The sequence below is a fragment of the Fusarium keratoplasticum genome, chromosome 1, assembly GCF_025433545.1.
Source record: "Fusarium keratoplasticum isolate Fu6.1 chromosome 1, whole genome shotgun sequence".
NCBI classification, from domain to species: Eukaryota; Fungi; Ascomycota; class Sordariomycetes; order Hypocreales; family Nectriaceae; genus Fusarium; species Fusarium keratoplasticum.
Window position 1 is genome coordinate 239,223 of NC_070529.1, and position 12,771 is coordinate 251,993.

General features: G+C 51.1%; 4 protein-coding genes across 4 annotated transcripts; 2 read left to right on the forward strand and 2 right to left on the reverse strand.

Moving 5' to 3' along the window:
* Positions 1-1,286: 1,286 nt before the first annotated feature.
* Positions 1,287-3,832, reverse strand: NCS57_00007400 (Zn(2)-C6 fungal-type domain-containing protein; the record flags this gene model as incomplete). The annotated part of the gene is made up of 3 exons (XM_053050166.1): positions 1,287-3,495; positions 3,552-3,682; positions 3,728-3,832. The coding sequence occupies 3 exons, from the start codon at positions 3,830-3,832 to the stop codon at positions 1,287-1,289; spliced, it is 2,445 nt and encodes an 814-aa protein (XP_052918681.1).
* A 296-nt stretch (positions 3,833-4,128) lies between these two features.
* On the forward strand, positions 4,129-5,031 carry NCS57_00007500 (AB hydrolase-1 domain-containing protein; the record flags this gene model as incomplete). The annotated part of the gene is made up of 1 exon (XM_053050167.1): positions 4,129-5,031. The coding sequence occupies one exon, from the start codon at positions 4,129-4,131 to the stop codon at positions 5,029-5,031; it is 903 nt and encodes a 300-aa protein (XP_052918682.1).
* Positions 5,032-5,371: 340 nt separating this feature from the next.
* Positions 5,372-7,524, reverse strand: NCS57_00007600 (HET domain-containing protein; the record flags this gene model as incomplete). The annotated part of the gene is made up of 3 exons (XM_053050168.1): positions 5,372-5,437; positions 5,490-5,555; positions 5,986-7,524. The coding sequence occupies 3 exons, from the start codon at positions 7,522-7,524 to the stop codon at positions 5,372-5,374; spliced, it is 1,671 nt and encodes a 556-aa protein (XP_052918683.1).
* A 559-nt stretch (positions 7,525-8,083) lies between these two features.
* NCS57_00007700 (HET domain-containing protein) lies at positions 8,084-10,204 on the forward strand (the record flags this gene model as incomplete). The annotated part of the gene is made up of 1 exon (XM_053050169.1): positions 8,084-10,204. The coding sequence occupies one exon, from the start codon at positions 8,084-8,086 to the stop codon at positions 10,202-10,204; it is 2,121 nt and encodes a 706-aa protein (XP_052918684.1).
* Between the last annotated feature and the right edge of the window lie 2,567 nt (positions 10,205-12,771).

Consider the following 12,771-nt stretch of genomic DNA (forward strand, 5'->3'; position numbering starts at 1 on the left):
CACCGTGAGATCGACGCTGCACGAGATGGCCCTGATGCCGTGACGTTGCATCTTAACGGCCGAGAGTTTCGCCGGGGACGGCGCCATTCACTTCCAGAACCATTGCAGGCCTCGGCACCGCATTGCCGGGCCCTGACGTCGGTGGTGTTATCGCCCCCTGTCAGCCCCCTCGTGCCATTTATGCCAATCACGATGCTCGTCAAATACTGGAGACGCGGCGCTCCAGAGCCGCTTGATGACAAGACTGGTCTTGTGTTCCCCGGATCTCCACAGGAGAAGGTCCGATAGAATCAATAAGCGCAGCAATGAGACGCAATGGTTCATTCAGTCAAGGGGAGAAGCTTATACGTAACCATAGAGCAATTGGTCCGGGGAATGAAGGAGCTGGCGAGATGTGCACTGCACCCCTGTCTGACAAATGCTGCTTTGACCCATGACCACAAACAGGCATTGTCGGTGTTATATCCGAGTTGCGTCCAAGGCAACCAAGCAAATCATTTCTCCATGGAGTTTGCGGCTGTGGCCACGATGCCAAGTTCTTGGCTGATCATGACAGGGAAAGGGAAAACAGGCTGAAAGGAAAGAGGAAACAAGACTTGGTGAGCAAGGTCGATCGAGGTGTAGTGTCATCTGTGCCAAGTCGGCCCCGGTCTACCCTAGAAACCCGGTCCCTACACCAATCTGCCCAGGCAGTAGTAGCCTTTCCGTAGGGTAATCCTCAATTCTGCATCCACGATGCCTTTTCCCATCATCTATTCCATAGTGACTCTTGGCACCTGCAGAATAGAAATCTGATGTCTTAGATCAATCAGCCCAACTGGATTGACATGAGATGAGTCCAATGACCCCGGAGTTCACCGTACTCGCCCTTGACCATGTACGCATCACGCAGTCACCGACTTTCCAACAGACGTCTCCGCTTCACAACCGTAGAGAAAAAGAGTTGTGCGATGGGGACTATGGAGTTCCAAGGAGAATTCAGGCACCCGACCCGAGAGTGGACAGCCAAGCATTACCAAGAGATCAGGCCACCATGGACAAGGATCAGAGATTGAAGGTGGTCGGCCCCGAGCACCATGATCGTCCCGGCCGACCTGTGGACCTCGGACTTGGGCGGCCTACAGGGGTAAATACGTCAGTTGATTGGTACGGCTGGATGGCTGGCCAGTTAATCGTTTACGACAACATCATTATTCTCAGTTCATACACCGGACCACGAATCCCGAGGTTCAAAGTTTCTAGAATCTGAACGGGGGCAGATGATCACCGACTTCGTATCATCATTCCTAAAATGCTGTTCTGCCCTGCTCCCCAAAACCTCCCATGAACAACTCCATATCAGACCATTCAGGCATCGTCACGTCCCCTCCTGGCATAAACTGTGTCATGGAACCTTCAATCGTCCCAAACCCAGGAAAAGGCAAAAAGTCTATCAAGCCCTCCATGGAGCCAAGTGTCATCGCTTGACCAAACTCGGACTGGGAGGTATTCATTATCCCGGAAGCATGATGAGCTACGCCGTTGATGTTTGATCCTAGAGGGGGCGAGCTGGGTGCTTCGTTGGGATTGTTGGCACACTCGGAAAAAGTATCGACGACTTGAGCGAGTCGCTTCATGGACCCTGATTTTTCGGTGCGACTTATCACACCGCGAAGTGTTGAAACGAGATGTCCGATTCTGGTCTGCAACGAGGCCTCTTCATCGCCGACATCCTCCGTGCTCTCGCCGGGACGAAGCCGGAGTAGTCGAAGGATTAAGACCATGGCCGAGCAGTAGGCGTAGAATATGTCGAGCCCCGAAAGACCATTGATAACATCAAAATGGTCCAGCAGAATGATCAAGTAACTCAACTGACAAGCGTGCTTGACGCATACAGCAGAGTGTAGAGGCATAGATGGCGCTGGCGAATCAGTGGGCGACTTTCGCGTCAACGCAACATCTCGAAGTAGAAGAGGTCGTGTTGCCACGATGGCAATGTAATGAAACTGGACATGTAAAAGAAGAACAGCGCGAAGCTGAGCACGCGTTTTCCACGCCAAAGACACCTTGAGGTCCTCCATGTCCATAGCGTTGGTGTTGTCAGTGAGGCCTGAACCCGAACTCTTGACCCAAGGAACGTCAAAGCCAGGGGCCTTGCTAATCTCGCTTTTCCATGTTTCCAAGGCGCCCATAATCTCGTCAAGCGTTGGCGCCGAAGAGACTCGTGTAGTTCCGAGGTGAAGAAGACGCGTTCTTGCCAGGATGCCCTGAAGCTTGAGTGACCAGGACACAAGCTTGGCATCTGTGCCGATGCCACCATCGACAAACCCTTCCCTTGGAGGAACAATCTCGACGTCCAATTCTTGCAGCCCACTTGGTCGGCCAAGGCTAGAAGCCAAGAACTGTTCAAAAGAGTAAAGGGTGCAAAAAACCCATTTCCGAATCTCCCTCTCTAGAGGCCGAAAAGAGGAGCTCATGTCTGATCGATGAAGACCGAGTGCAAACGAGATGCGGGTTGCAGTTCCAGTTAGATTCCAAGCTGCATTCCTCTCATTGTTGTTGTGCAGAAACAATGCCAGTAACAATAGCACTCGCACATTTGTGAGTGAGCACTTGGAGATGAATTGTGGCAGCAGAGCTCTAGCAACCGTGACAGACTTTCGTCGAAGCGCTGTGTGGTCAACACCTTGGATAGTTCTGTCCGCAATAGAGCCAAAAGCAATCATCATGTGAAGACAGCCAATCCAGCCCCAGTCTGGCAACGGACGCCGTCGGGATGGTCCAATTTGAGGATGCCGTCGAGCTTGTACAATGTACAATTCGTACTCATCCTCGAATGTTGCCCGGTGAAAGAGAGGAAAGTCGTCGTGGACGTTTTTAAAGTATGATTGAATTAGCTGTTCCAAGACGTCATTGGATGGGAGTTGTCTCAGTATCTCATTCATGTCGGCGGTTGGAAGGCGGGTAAAGTCGCGGGCAATAGCAGAAGTGATTGAACCAGGCGAAAGTCCATCCTGGGGAGCTGCTTCGACAGCCCCTTGCTGGCCTGTAGTATCGTCGTCTTGACCATCGGCTTCAAGAAGGCGAGAGGTGTTGTCCTGGGTAAACCTCGTGGAACCTTCACGACCGGGAGACTCATGAGGGCTATTGTTAGCGTCGACAAGCTTGCGAAGCTGGTTCCAAAAGTTGAGCGTGCCTGAAGGACCGATGTAATGCTCGTGGCCAGAAACATCCTTGACCAGTGAAGCCTGAGGTTCCTCGCTCTGCGACTTGATCCCCGTTGAAGAAGCGTCACTCTCCGTAGACTGAGTAGTGACAGCAGAGGCATCAGGACCGGTTGGAGTGTGCTGAGCAGGCGATTGCACGATATTCTCAATAGCAACTTGTTTTCGGTTGGGGTCAGCTATGTTGGGCATGCTGTATCCCATCCGCCGACCCAAATTTGCAAGGTCGCTGACTGTGTCGAGAGTCTCATTTGGAAAGGCGCCTTTGACGATGGCCTCGAGACAGCGATATCTGACTGGATGTCAACCAACAAATACATAAACTACCGCCCGGTTACAGCGACTAACCTATCGCTAAGATCATCCAAGCTCCCATAGAAACGCGTCTTTCGCGGTGCCGTGTAAGAGCAAGTCGCATTATGCTCTAGGCACGTCACGCATCCCGTCCCAGATGGAGACGGTACACACCTACATCGTCGCTGAACCAGTCAATCAAACCCCTTCCCGCCAAGGAGGATCCATACCTTGCGACAGCGGTCACAGCTCTGAGCATTCCGCTTCCGGAACTCGTCAGGAATCCGCCTTGTCCGCCTCTTGGCAGCAGACGAAGTCTCGGATGCAGCATCCATGGCTCAAGATTGTCAAAGGAGTCATCGAATCGATGTCACCATCCAGAAAAGCACAAGTTTGACGATGAGGGGGCAGGGGTTCATCGGAAGCATGCTTCCGACTATATCCGTAGATTGCATCAAGATGAGTGCGGGGATGGGCGATGATGTGATCGCACTAGCCAACCTCTAATGAGGAACTGGACTAGCCGACTCTTACTTGGACCTCCACTCTCGCCATGTTTCGTCGTATCGTCAGTTCAACTCCTTCGAAGCTGTACTATCCTAGGCAGAATCACTTTATTAGACAGCTCAGGATGGCAAGCACCTTGACTCTGCCTGACTCTAGGACCCTGGCCTATTCGCTAGACGTCGCGCCAAAAGACGGGCCACTGGTGATCCTCTCCAACCCCCTCTGCGCCTCATTCTCGCTCTGGGACCACGTCGTCAAGATCCTCAACGAGAATGGCTTCCGCACTCTACGTTATGACCAGCCTGGCCATGGAGGTTCATCTGCGCCAAAGAATCTAGATGCCACCTTTGACTCAATGGCTGACGACGTGCACCATCTGCTGGAGTCGCTAGAAATCAAGAAGGTCGACTCATGGATTGGAGTCTCCATGGGTGCATCGACTGGCATCTACTTTACCACCAAGTTTCCCAACACAGTCAGCAAGCTCGCCATCTGCGACACAATTGCGTCGTCACCTGTCAACGCTGGTGTCGAAGATCTCTTTGTCCAAAGAGTGGCGGCCGCCAGAGAAGCCGGCAATCTCGAGACGACGATCCAGGGCACCATGGAACGCTGGTTCGGCAAAGACTGGCTGGAGAAGAACCCAGAAGAGGCTCAGCGGGTACAGACCCTCATGTCTAAGACGACCGTGGACGGCTTCGAGACGTGCTGTAATGCGCTCAGCAGCAAGACTTTTGATCTACGACCTCTTCTTGGAAAGGTCGGCGAAGCAGTTGATGATGCCGTTGTCATCGTGGGCCAGAATGACGCAAATCTGCCCGAGGTTATGGCAGACATGAGAACCCAGATTGACCAAGGATTCAAGGCGACAGGCAAGGAGAAGCTCATTTCACTTTTTGTCATCAGAGATGCCGGGCATGTTTGCTTCATTGATGGGCTGAAGCAGTTCGCGGATACCATAGTCGCGTGGTTGACGGCTGATCAGAGGCGCCACGAGATCGAGGCTTTGAAGTCGAAGAAGTCCTAGCTGAACTGAATTAATTAGGTGAGCCAACTATCCATGTCGAAAACGGGTAAAAGTTATGATTATAATATTCGTTATCTTGTGACAAAGCCTATCTCAGTATTACCTCAAAGTACCTAGGAGGAAAATAACCTGACATTACATGAGCATTCAGGGACCCTAGCAAGTGTCATCTCGTGGAAAGGAACTGATCTCAACTCACACAAAACACCAAATAAATGCAAAATTGAAACTCCATATCTTTCTATCTATCCAAGGACCACCTGTGCAAGCTGCTTCTCTGCATTCTCCTCCCACCAGCTCGCCAGAGCCTCGCCACATGCCCGCCTATACGAAACACCCCTTATCCTTTCAACCCACAAAACAAAGTAACAATCTCGCGGATCCATGCCAGGTATTCTCGTTTTTCCTAATTAAATTTCAGTCGTCTCCTTGTATTCTTAGGTAGGGCTTTTGCAAACCTGAGCTGCCTTGATCGGTTCGCTCGACGTCATGTCCAAGCCAAGTAGACCAACCTCTGGCGAAAGCTACGAGCTCCAGAGTGCTTGGTCTCTTTTTTTCGTCCATCATTTCCTCGACACTCGCAATATAAGGCATTGTAACTGAAAGAATTGTCCTGCTGCCTTCCACAAAGTGGATACGCCGTCCATAGTCCTCGACTCGAAGGATAGTTGTCTTTGATGACACCAAGTGCGCTCGGCTGGTTTCGCACCACAAGTACTGCGTTTGATCACTCAATGATGGTGTATCTGACCAGTTTAGAACTGGCACTGGATATTTGAAACCATGTTGGGGGCTCAATTCGTGAAAGAAGACATTCTTTGGTTCGCCACCAGGAGGGTAAAAATCGTGGGGATGATGTTGTCGGTCGTAATCCTCCCTCTTCCAGCCATGGGGTAACTCTGCTGGAACATTTGCACTGAAATTGTTTTTATACTTGTGCCATTCAGATCTTACTCTCCTTCTGCTGGTCGAGTCCGGCGTCGCCATAGTAAACCATTCTGTGACGGGCTCCTGAAAGCCAATCTTTTGCTCATGATAATTCCACGGCTGCATGACTTCAAATTCGGCATCTTTAGGAAAGTTGACATCACCCTCCCAGCCTAGCCATGACCAGCTTGGAAGTCCATCCTGAAGTACATTCGCGGCGTTTGATCCTTGTCTTCTCTGGATATTGGAGTAGAGACTTGCCCAAGCCAGAGACATGTCGAAAAAGAACTCGGACAATCCATACAACAAGCCGCCGGGGTGGACTCGATGAAGCATAGCCTGTATCCCCGCAAAAGCTCTCGGTGCATCTTCCTGCATAGTCAATGCCTTGGTGTTGAACGTTGAGGCCATTGACATGAAATCCCAGATGCTCGGCGAAGGATCCAGAGCAGACTCCTTAGTTCGAAACATTCGACTCCACTGAGCATCAGCTTCTAGATTAATGCTGAATGTCTCTTGCCACCGGGCGCATTGGCATTGCCACACGAGAGGGCCGTGATTGAATACCAAGCGTCGACGGGAGAAGAGCCACTCTTGAAAGGTCCAGCCTCGCTGATGATACGAGTACTTGGTCCCGGCAGTCGGGTCCTGCGACAGAGGCTTGGCTATCAACTTGTTGCCATCTGCCAGATCGTAGATGCGCATTCCGAGGTCTCTCTCTGGAGAGAGGCCCTTGAGACCACGGAGTCCAAACTCAGCGCCACATCCAGTAGCCGCCATGACGCAAAAGGTCGAATTTGCGTAAATAAGCTGCATTTGGTTCAGATTCCGACCAAGACTTACGGGGTCATCTTGGATGATACACAGGGCATCAACCCAGAGGTATCGTTCGCCGAGTAATTTAACAATGTCTATGGTGTTTCGAATAGTCTCTGGTAGTTGGCTTGCAAACTTTGGCTCGCATAGGGCCCCGGGCTGTCTCAGCTCGTTGAGTGTAACCTTTGTGTTCTTGAGATTCCGACCCAGGCCCCAGGTGTATGACAAGGCAACGTAGTCCAATCCCCTTCCTGGAGGAGATACAATGCAGTTGTCAACCACGTCGATGAACCATTCGGGATCGGCAGGCTCGACTCCTTTCAGCCAAGGTGGCTCACCGCATTGTGACTGGTGTGAATTCTTGCAGGCCGAGAACCAACCACGAATGATATCGAGATCAATCCACTTCGGGTCAGGCAAGATGCCCTGTCCTGGGTGGTCGACCGAACCTCTCGGTGCAACAAGGTCCATGTAAGTCGTAGAGACATTATCAAAGATTACTTCATCCTCAGGGGTCAAGTGAGCCAGCCCCAACCGGACACCCGTCTGCTTCCCTTCCTTCTTTATAGCCAAGAGCTCATTCGGGAAGTCGGCTATTGGCCTGTCAAAGTTGGCGGCTCGACGGAGGGACTCTGCATGAGGACAGTTGCTGTTCAGCACCGTCGAGACTTCCCCGAGGATCTCTTCATCCCATTCTTCGAAGCCCGCTGAGTATATGTCGATGATGGTTTCACAGACGTCGCACGTCATGTTGAAGATAGGCCTGTTGCCGCGCGGTTAGGCAATCATCGACAAATAGTTTAAAGTAATTCTGAAACTTACCAGAGTTGCCCTCAGCCCCTTACCTATGGATGGCGATGATATCACGCATGAGGGCATTTTAATGTCAAGAGTAAGCGGCTCCTAGATATCCCCGCTGGTGCGGTTCGCATCACGTGCCCCGGATAACTCATAAAGGACCAGGGTGTTTGTAATTGTTATTTTAAATATTCCGTCGCCTTGCTTTTTGTACTTGAATATTAGAAAATGCTCTTATATATAACAATCTGGTCGTAAGATTAAGTGCTTGTTCTATTATCTTGCATAGTGTCGTAGGGCTGCAAGGTTAGGGAAGCGTTGAGGCAACACTCTAACAGTCTGTCGCCAAGCCGGGGCTGAGCATATTAACGCGAGTGGCTGAGCTTAGGCACCATCATTTCACTCGGGCAAGGAGGATAACCTTCAGTAACCCCTCATCATCACTCAACCAAGGTGGCTTGTCCAAGATAGAGGCTGTCACAACCCGTCACGTCCAGCCCGTCGAACTACCATGGACCGATCCTCACCACAGGAGAGAGAGCTGCTGGACAAGCTCGAGGGGCAAAACTTGACCCTGGGCATGGACGGCTACGAACGACCCCGCGCCATCAAATACAAGGATTTGTATGCCTTCTTCCGACCCGTTATCGACGGGGACGCTTCCAGTGCCTTCTCTTCCTCATCTGAAATATCTCTTCAAGGGGAGTGGGACAGGGACACGAACTGCGAAGCAGATTGTTGGCTCAAGGCCAAAGAAGTCAAGGCCTTCCTCGCAAAGGACTCACTCGCAAGGCCCCGTTCGGAACCCTTGCATGAGGCTGCATCCGGAGCAGAAGCAGCTGCGAAGCTGTACACGCCACTGAGTCCTGGGTGGATTCGGGTTGTCGTGCTCGATCCAGGAGAGGGGGACACGCCACTGCAGTGCACTCTTTTACCCGAATTACTATTTGATCCATCCCGAGGCAAAAGAAGGCCTGGTGATGTGAGAGATGCACGGTTGATCAAATGGACTCACTACGAAGCCGTCTCGTACCACTGGGGATCGCCTATCCTCTCGCGCATAGTTCTCTGTCGCGAGGCTAGACTTTCGGAAACAGGCGAGGCTTACGAAACTCCCGAAGTGGCCATGCCCGTCACGGCCAGTCTGTTCGAGGCGCTACGATGCCTCAGACTAAAGGACAGACCCCGTCTACTCTGGATCGATGGCCTGTGTATCAACCAGTACGACACCGCAGAGAAGAATCGCCAAGTCAAGAAAATGTTCGAGATTTACAGATTGTCTCGAAGAGTCGTCGTCCATTTAGGGGCGACCACGAAAGGCACACATTTAGGAATGGTGTTCCTAGATTATGTGAACAGCGAGGAAATCCGCGAGCTGACACTCCATCGGGTTCATGAGCCTGAGTGTATCGAAACGCTACGTGTCGTGTACGCAGGTCTCCATGAGCTTCTTTGTCGGCCTTGGTTTGAGAGATCTTGGATAAGACAAGAGATTATCGGCACTAGAGGCTCCATTGTCTGCTGTGGCACCAAGACCATCAGATGGACCTCCTTCAAGCGAGGATATAGAAGGCTGCGGTCACTCGAGGCAATTCTGGAAAGCCACCTTGGGGCTGACTTCAAAAAGCCTGCGCTCCTGCAACCCCGAATACGGATCTTGAAGGGGCTGAAGAGGAGCTGGTCGGCTGGCGAGCCCATGATGCACGCAATGGTGCCATCACACAGCATCTACAGCAGCATAGCCGGTGGAATACTTGAACTGCTTGTCGTAAGCAAATTTTCGGAGGCGTCTGATCCCAGAGACAAAGTTTACTCGCTTCTTGGGTTGGCACGCCCAATAAGACGAGCAGAAGGGACATCGCATGGCCCAGAACGAGACTCGTCGGGATCCAGCACAACGCCGGCGCTGGATCTACTCTCCTTTGAGGTCGACTACTCCAAGAGCCTTACCGCAGTTTATCAGTATCTAGTAAAGTTTGTCATCAACGGCACAAAAACCTTGGACATCCTCGCCCTGATCAGGAGGCCCTACGAGCAACCACGCCCGTATCAGTTCGCATCTTGGGTTCCCGACTGGCAGTCTTGCACACCGAACAGCATAGTCAGTATTACAGATTCCTTGGTGCTCATTCACCAGCGTCTACCGGCAGATTTCCTCACGTCACAGCAGTCCTACGAAGAAGACGACATCCTCCGCATTTCTGGGTGGCACGTTGCGAGCGTGATGTTGCTGACTGGCTACACCGCGTCCTTTGAAGAAATGAACAGAATAGACAGAGACTTGCCCCACGACTTTAACCTCGAGGAAATTCACCGGGTTCTCGACGAAATGAGCTTTCAAGATTGGTCCCCGACGGATACTTGGCGCTGCTGTCTTCTCGATCCTGGACGCATCGCGCTTGTCCCTTCTGCGGCTGATGTAGGGGATTCTGTCTTTATAGTCAAGGGATCCCGGTTTCCACTTCTCATGAGGCCGGTATATGGGTTCTATGACCAGAAAGGAGCTACAGCATCTGAAATTAGATGGGAATACGTGGGAGTTTGTCTCATGTGGCGCTTCTCCATGGCGGGTGCCGTTGAAACCTCGGAGTTGTTTTCCACTGCATCCCCGATGGAACTGGTAGTCGTTTAAACGTCGAGTTGGAATGAAACACCCAATACTGAAGGTACACTATCTATTCGTGTAAAGGTGTTGGCTCGAATGCCAATGTGGAGGAGGCGGAGGATCTGGTTCACGATCTCAAGACCCGAGTCCATGGTCAGCAGCTCGACCAGCTTCGAGGGAGGACTCATCTCGATTGAGTTGGCGCCTGACTGATAAGCCTGGCAGTCGCAGTACACTTACTGAAATACAAGATCTCTGGTGTTTCTAGGACAGGACGCATGCGGTGTTTTGAGGGCCCTGAAGGGGGAGTCCGGCTCATCCAGTCCACGTCCCAGCGCATTGTTACACTTGATTGGTAGTTGCGGGATTTAGATACATTGCCTTGCAGTGTCGCGTTCAGAACTTCACTTTATCTGCATGAATTTTGTCCAGTCGCGGCCCAGAATCATGCTGTTCAGTCGAGAATGGATGGATCGGAGTAGTATTTCAGCAAGGCCAATCTCATCAAATCTGGGTTGCTGTGTTGACAATACATTGGATATCCATTACAATTGCTTCGTCCACCTGCTCTGTGCCGGAATGCAGCAACAGACTCTGATTTCACTCATGCTTCTTAACGTATCGCATGTGCGAATATACACAAGACCCATTCCAGGACGTCCACATAACAACGGCCACCATATTGTCGTATGACTTCCTACCTAAACCCCCCTTGACATTTCATCCTCGCTGTTCTCTTCGCGAACGGGGCAACCCCAAAAAGAATCCTCGTTGACCATTAACAACACATGAGATAACGGTCGCTTTCGGTGTGTTAGCGACGATTTGGGTCGCGGGGTGAGCGAACTGCTCATCGGTGAGTTGTGGCGGCGGGTGGAATAGCCCGGCCTTGATGAGTCTACCGCGGGTGCGCCTCAACCGGACAAGGCAGAGAGAATAAGTAGGCGAACGGGCGGGACGGGTAGATCGTGGTCGAAATGGATGAGAGGATCGGCGTCGTGGGGGAGGTGCTGGATGGTATATGGCTGCTAGGCTCTTCAGCATCTCGGCCGTTTCCTGACCATTCTGTACAGTTGCGAGGTTTATGGAGATCATTGTGATGATTTGTGTGTTCTCAATGCTGCGAGACTCTGGGCAGAGATGTCGCTTTGACCTCGTTTAAATAATGTGAATTGCCCCCTTGAAGCCGGGATGGCATTGATCTTGGACACGCAACGGTGTTTCCAATTCCGGATATCAGGACCGAGAACTGTTGGCTCTAACAAACTCAGAACCACGTGGTCTTGGACAGAACCAACAGCATGTTGCATTCTGATAGTCTCTCATTTTTTACGCCTCGGCAAGGTGTAAAATAAAGACTCACGTGGTATTTTCTCATGCGGGTCAAAACATGATCGCAAGGTCGGCAACGGCCCTTCCTTCGACCATCACCCTCGTGTTGATTCTCGCTTGGCTATCGTGGAACCTCGGGCATCCACAGGAGTTGGCTTGGATCTAATATAATCGATTTATGCTAGCTACCTCGCATTGCTGCACTTTGTTGGCTTCTCTGTCTCGTCATACCATCATACTCCAAAGCTCTTCTTCGCATCGACAAGGTTAAATATAGAGCTGAATAAAACTTTATTACTATCAGCAACGTCTCTTAAAAAGTTAGTCGCAATAAACAAAGACAGTTGACAGCACAGGACAGCATCAAAACTCAATGCCATAAAATCCCATAACCTAACTTAGAATTTGAGCATAAGAATAACATTTAACCTAGATGCCTTCTGATATGACTCATTGTTGGAAGTGTGTCCTGTCGTTAAGAGGCATAAAAACCCTTCCCCCAGCTCCTTCGAGCTCTCCCCATCAGAAAAACAACAATTGAACCCACAACACCAGACACCTCCTCTCAACCCAGTTACCGCCATGACAGACATCTTTTCTTCTCTCCCACCAGAACTACGCCTGGATGTTCTTCTTCATCTCAACAAAAGGTCAAGTATTGCCCCGCTTCTTAAGGCGTCTCCATCCATGCTTGCGCAGTATCAAGAGTCAAAGAGCGTGATCCTGCGAGCTTTCCTCAAGGCCGAGCTTGTGGATGGCTTGCTACAAGACGCCTTAGCAGTTATCCTCTCTCCTCAGCAAGATGGCCCTATTCCCAAAGCCGACCAGAAAGAGGTTCAGCGTCACGTCAAACGATGGTCGCAAGGACAACTCCCGGACCCTTTTCACACAAACGACCACGCCACTATCGAGTCTCTTGGCAGACTATATGACCGTCTCTCAACATACATTGAAGACTACATCACCAAGGCGACATCCAAGTACCCGCCTCGAGCCTACTTGTGTCTTCCAGATCACTCTTCCAAACGAGGTCGGCTACTGTTTCGAAACAAGGAAATCGGCCAAAAAGTCATCAAGATAGATTGCCTGACCGATGCCGAGAGAAGACGACTATTACAAGCATTCTTGCGGTACGAGTTTCTGTGCAAGGTCAACCTCTTGGGAGCAGAAACATCACACAAAATTGTTACCACTACTCATGGCCAACTCGCAGCCTAGGAGTGTGAGGCAATCCAAAGCGTCTACAGCTACATCAAAGCTCT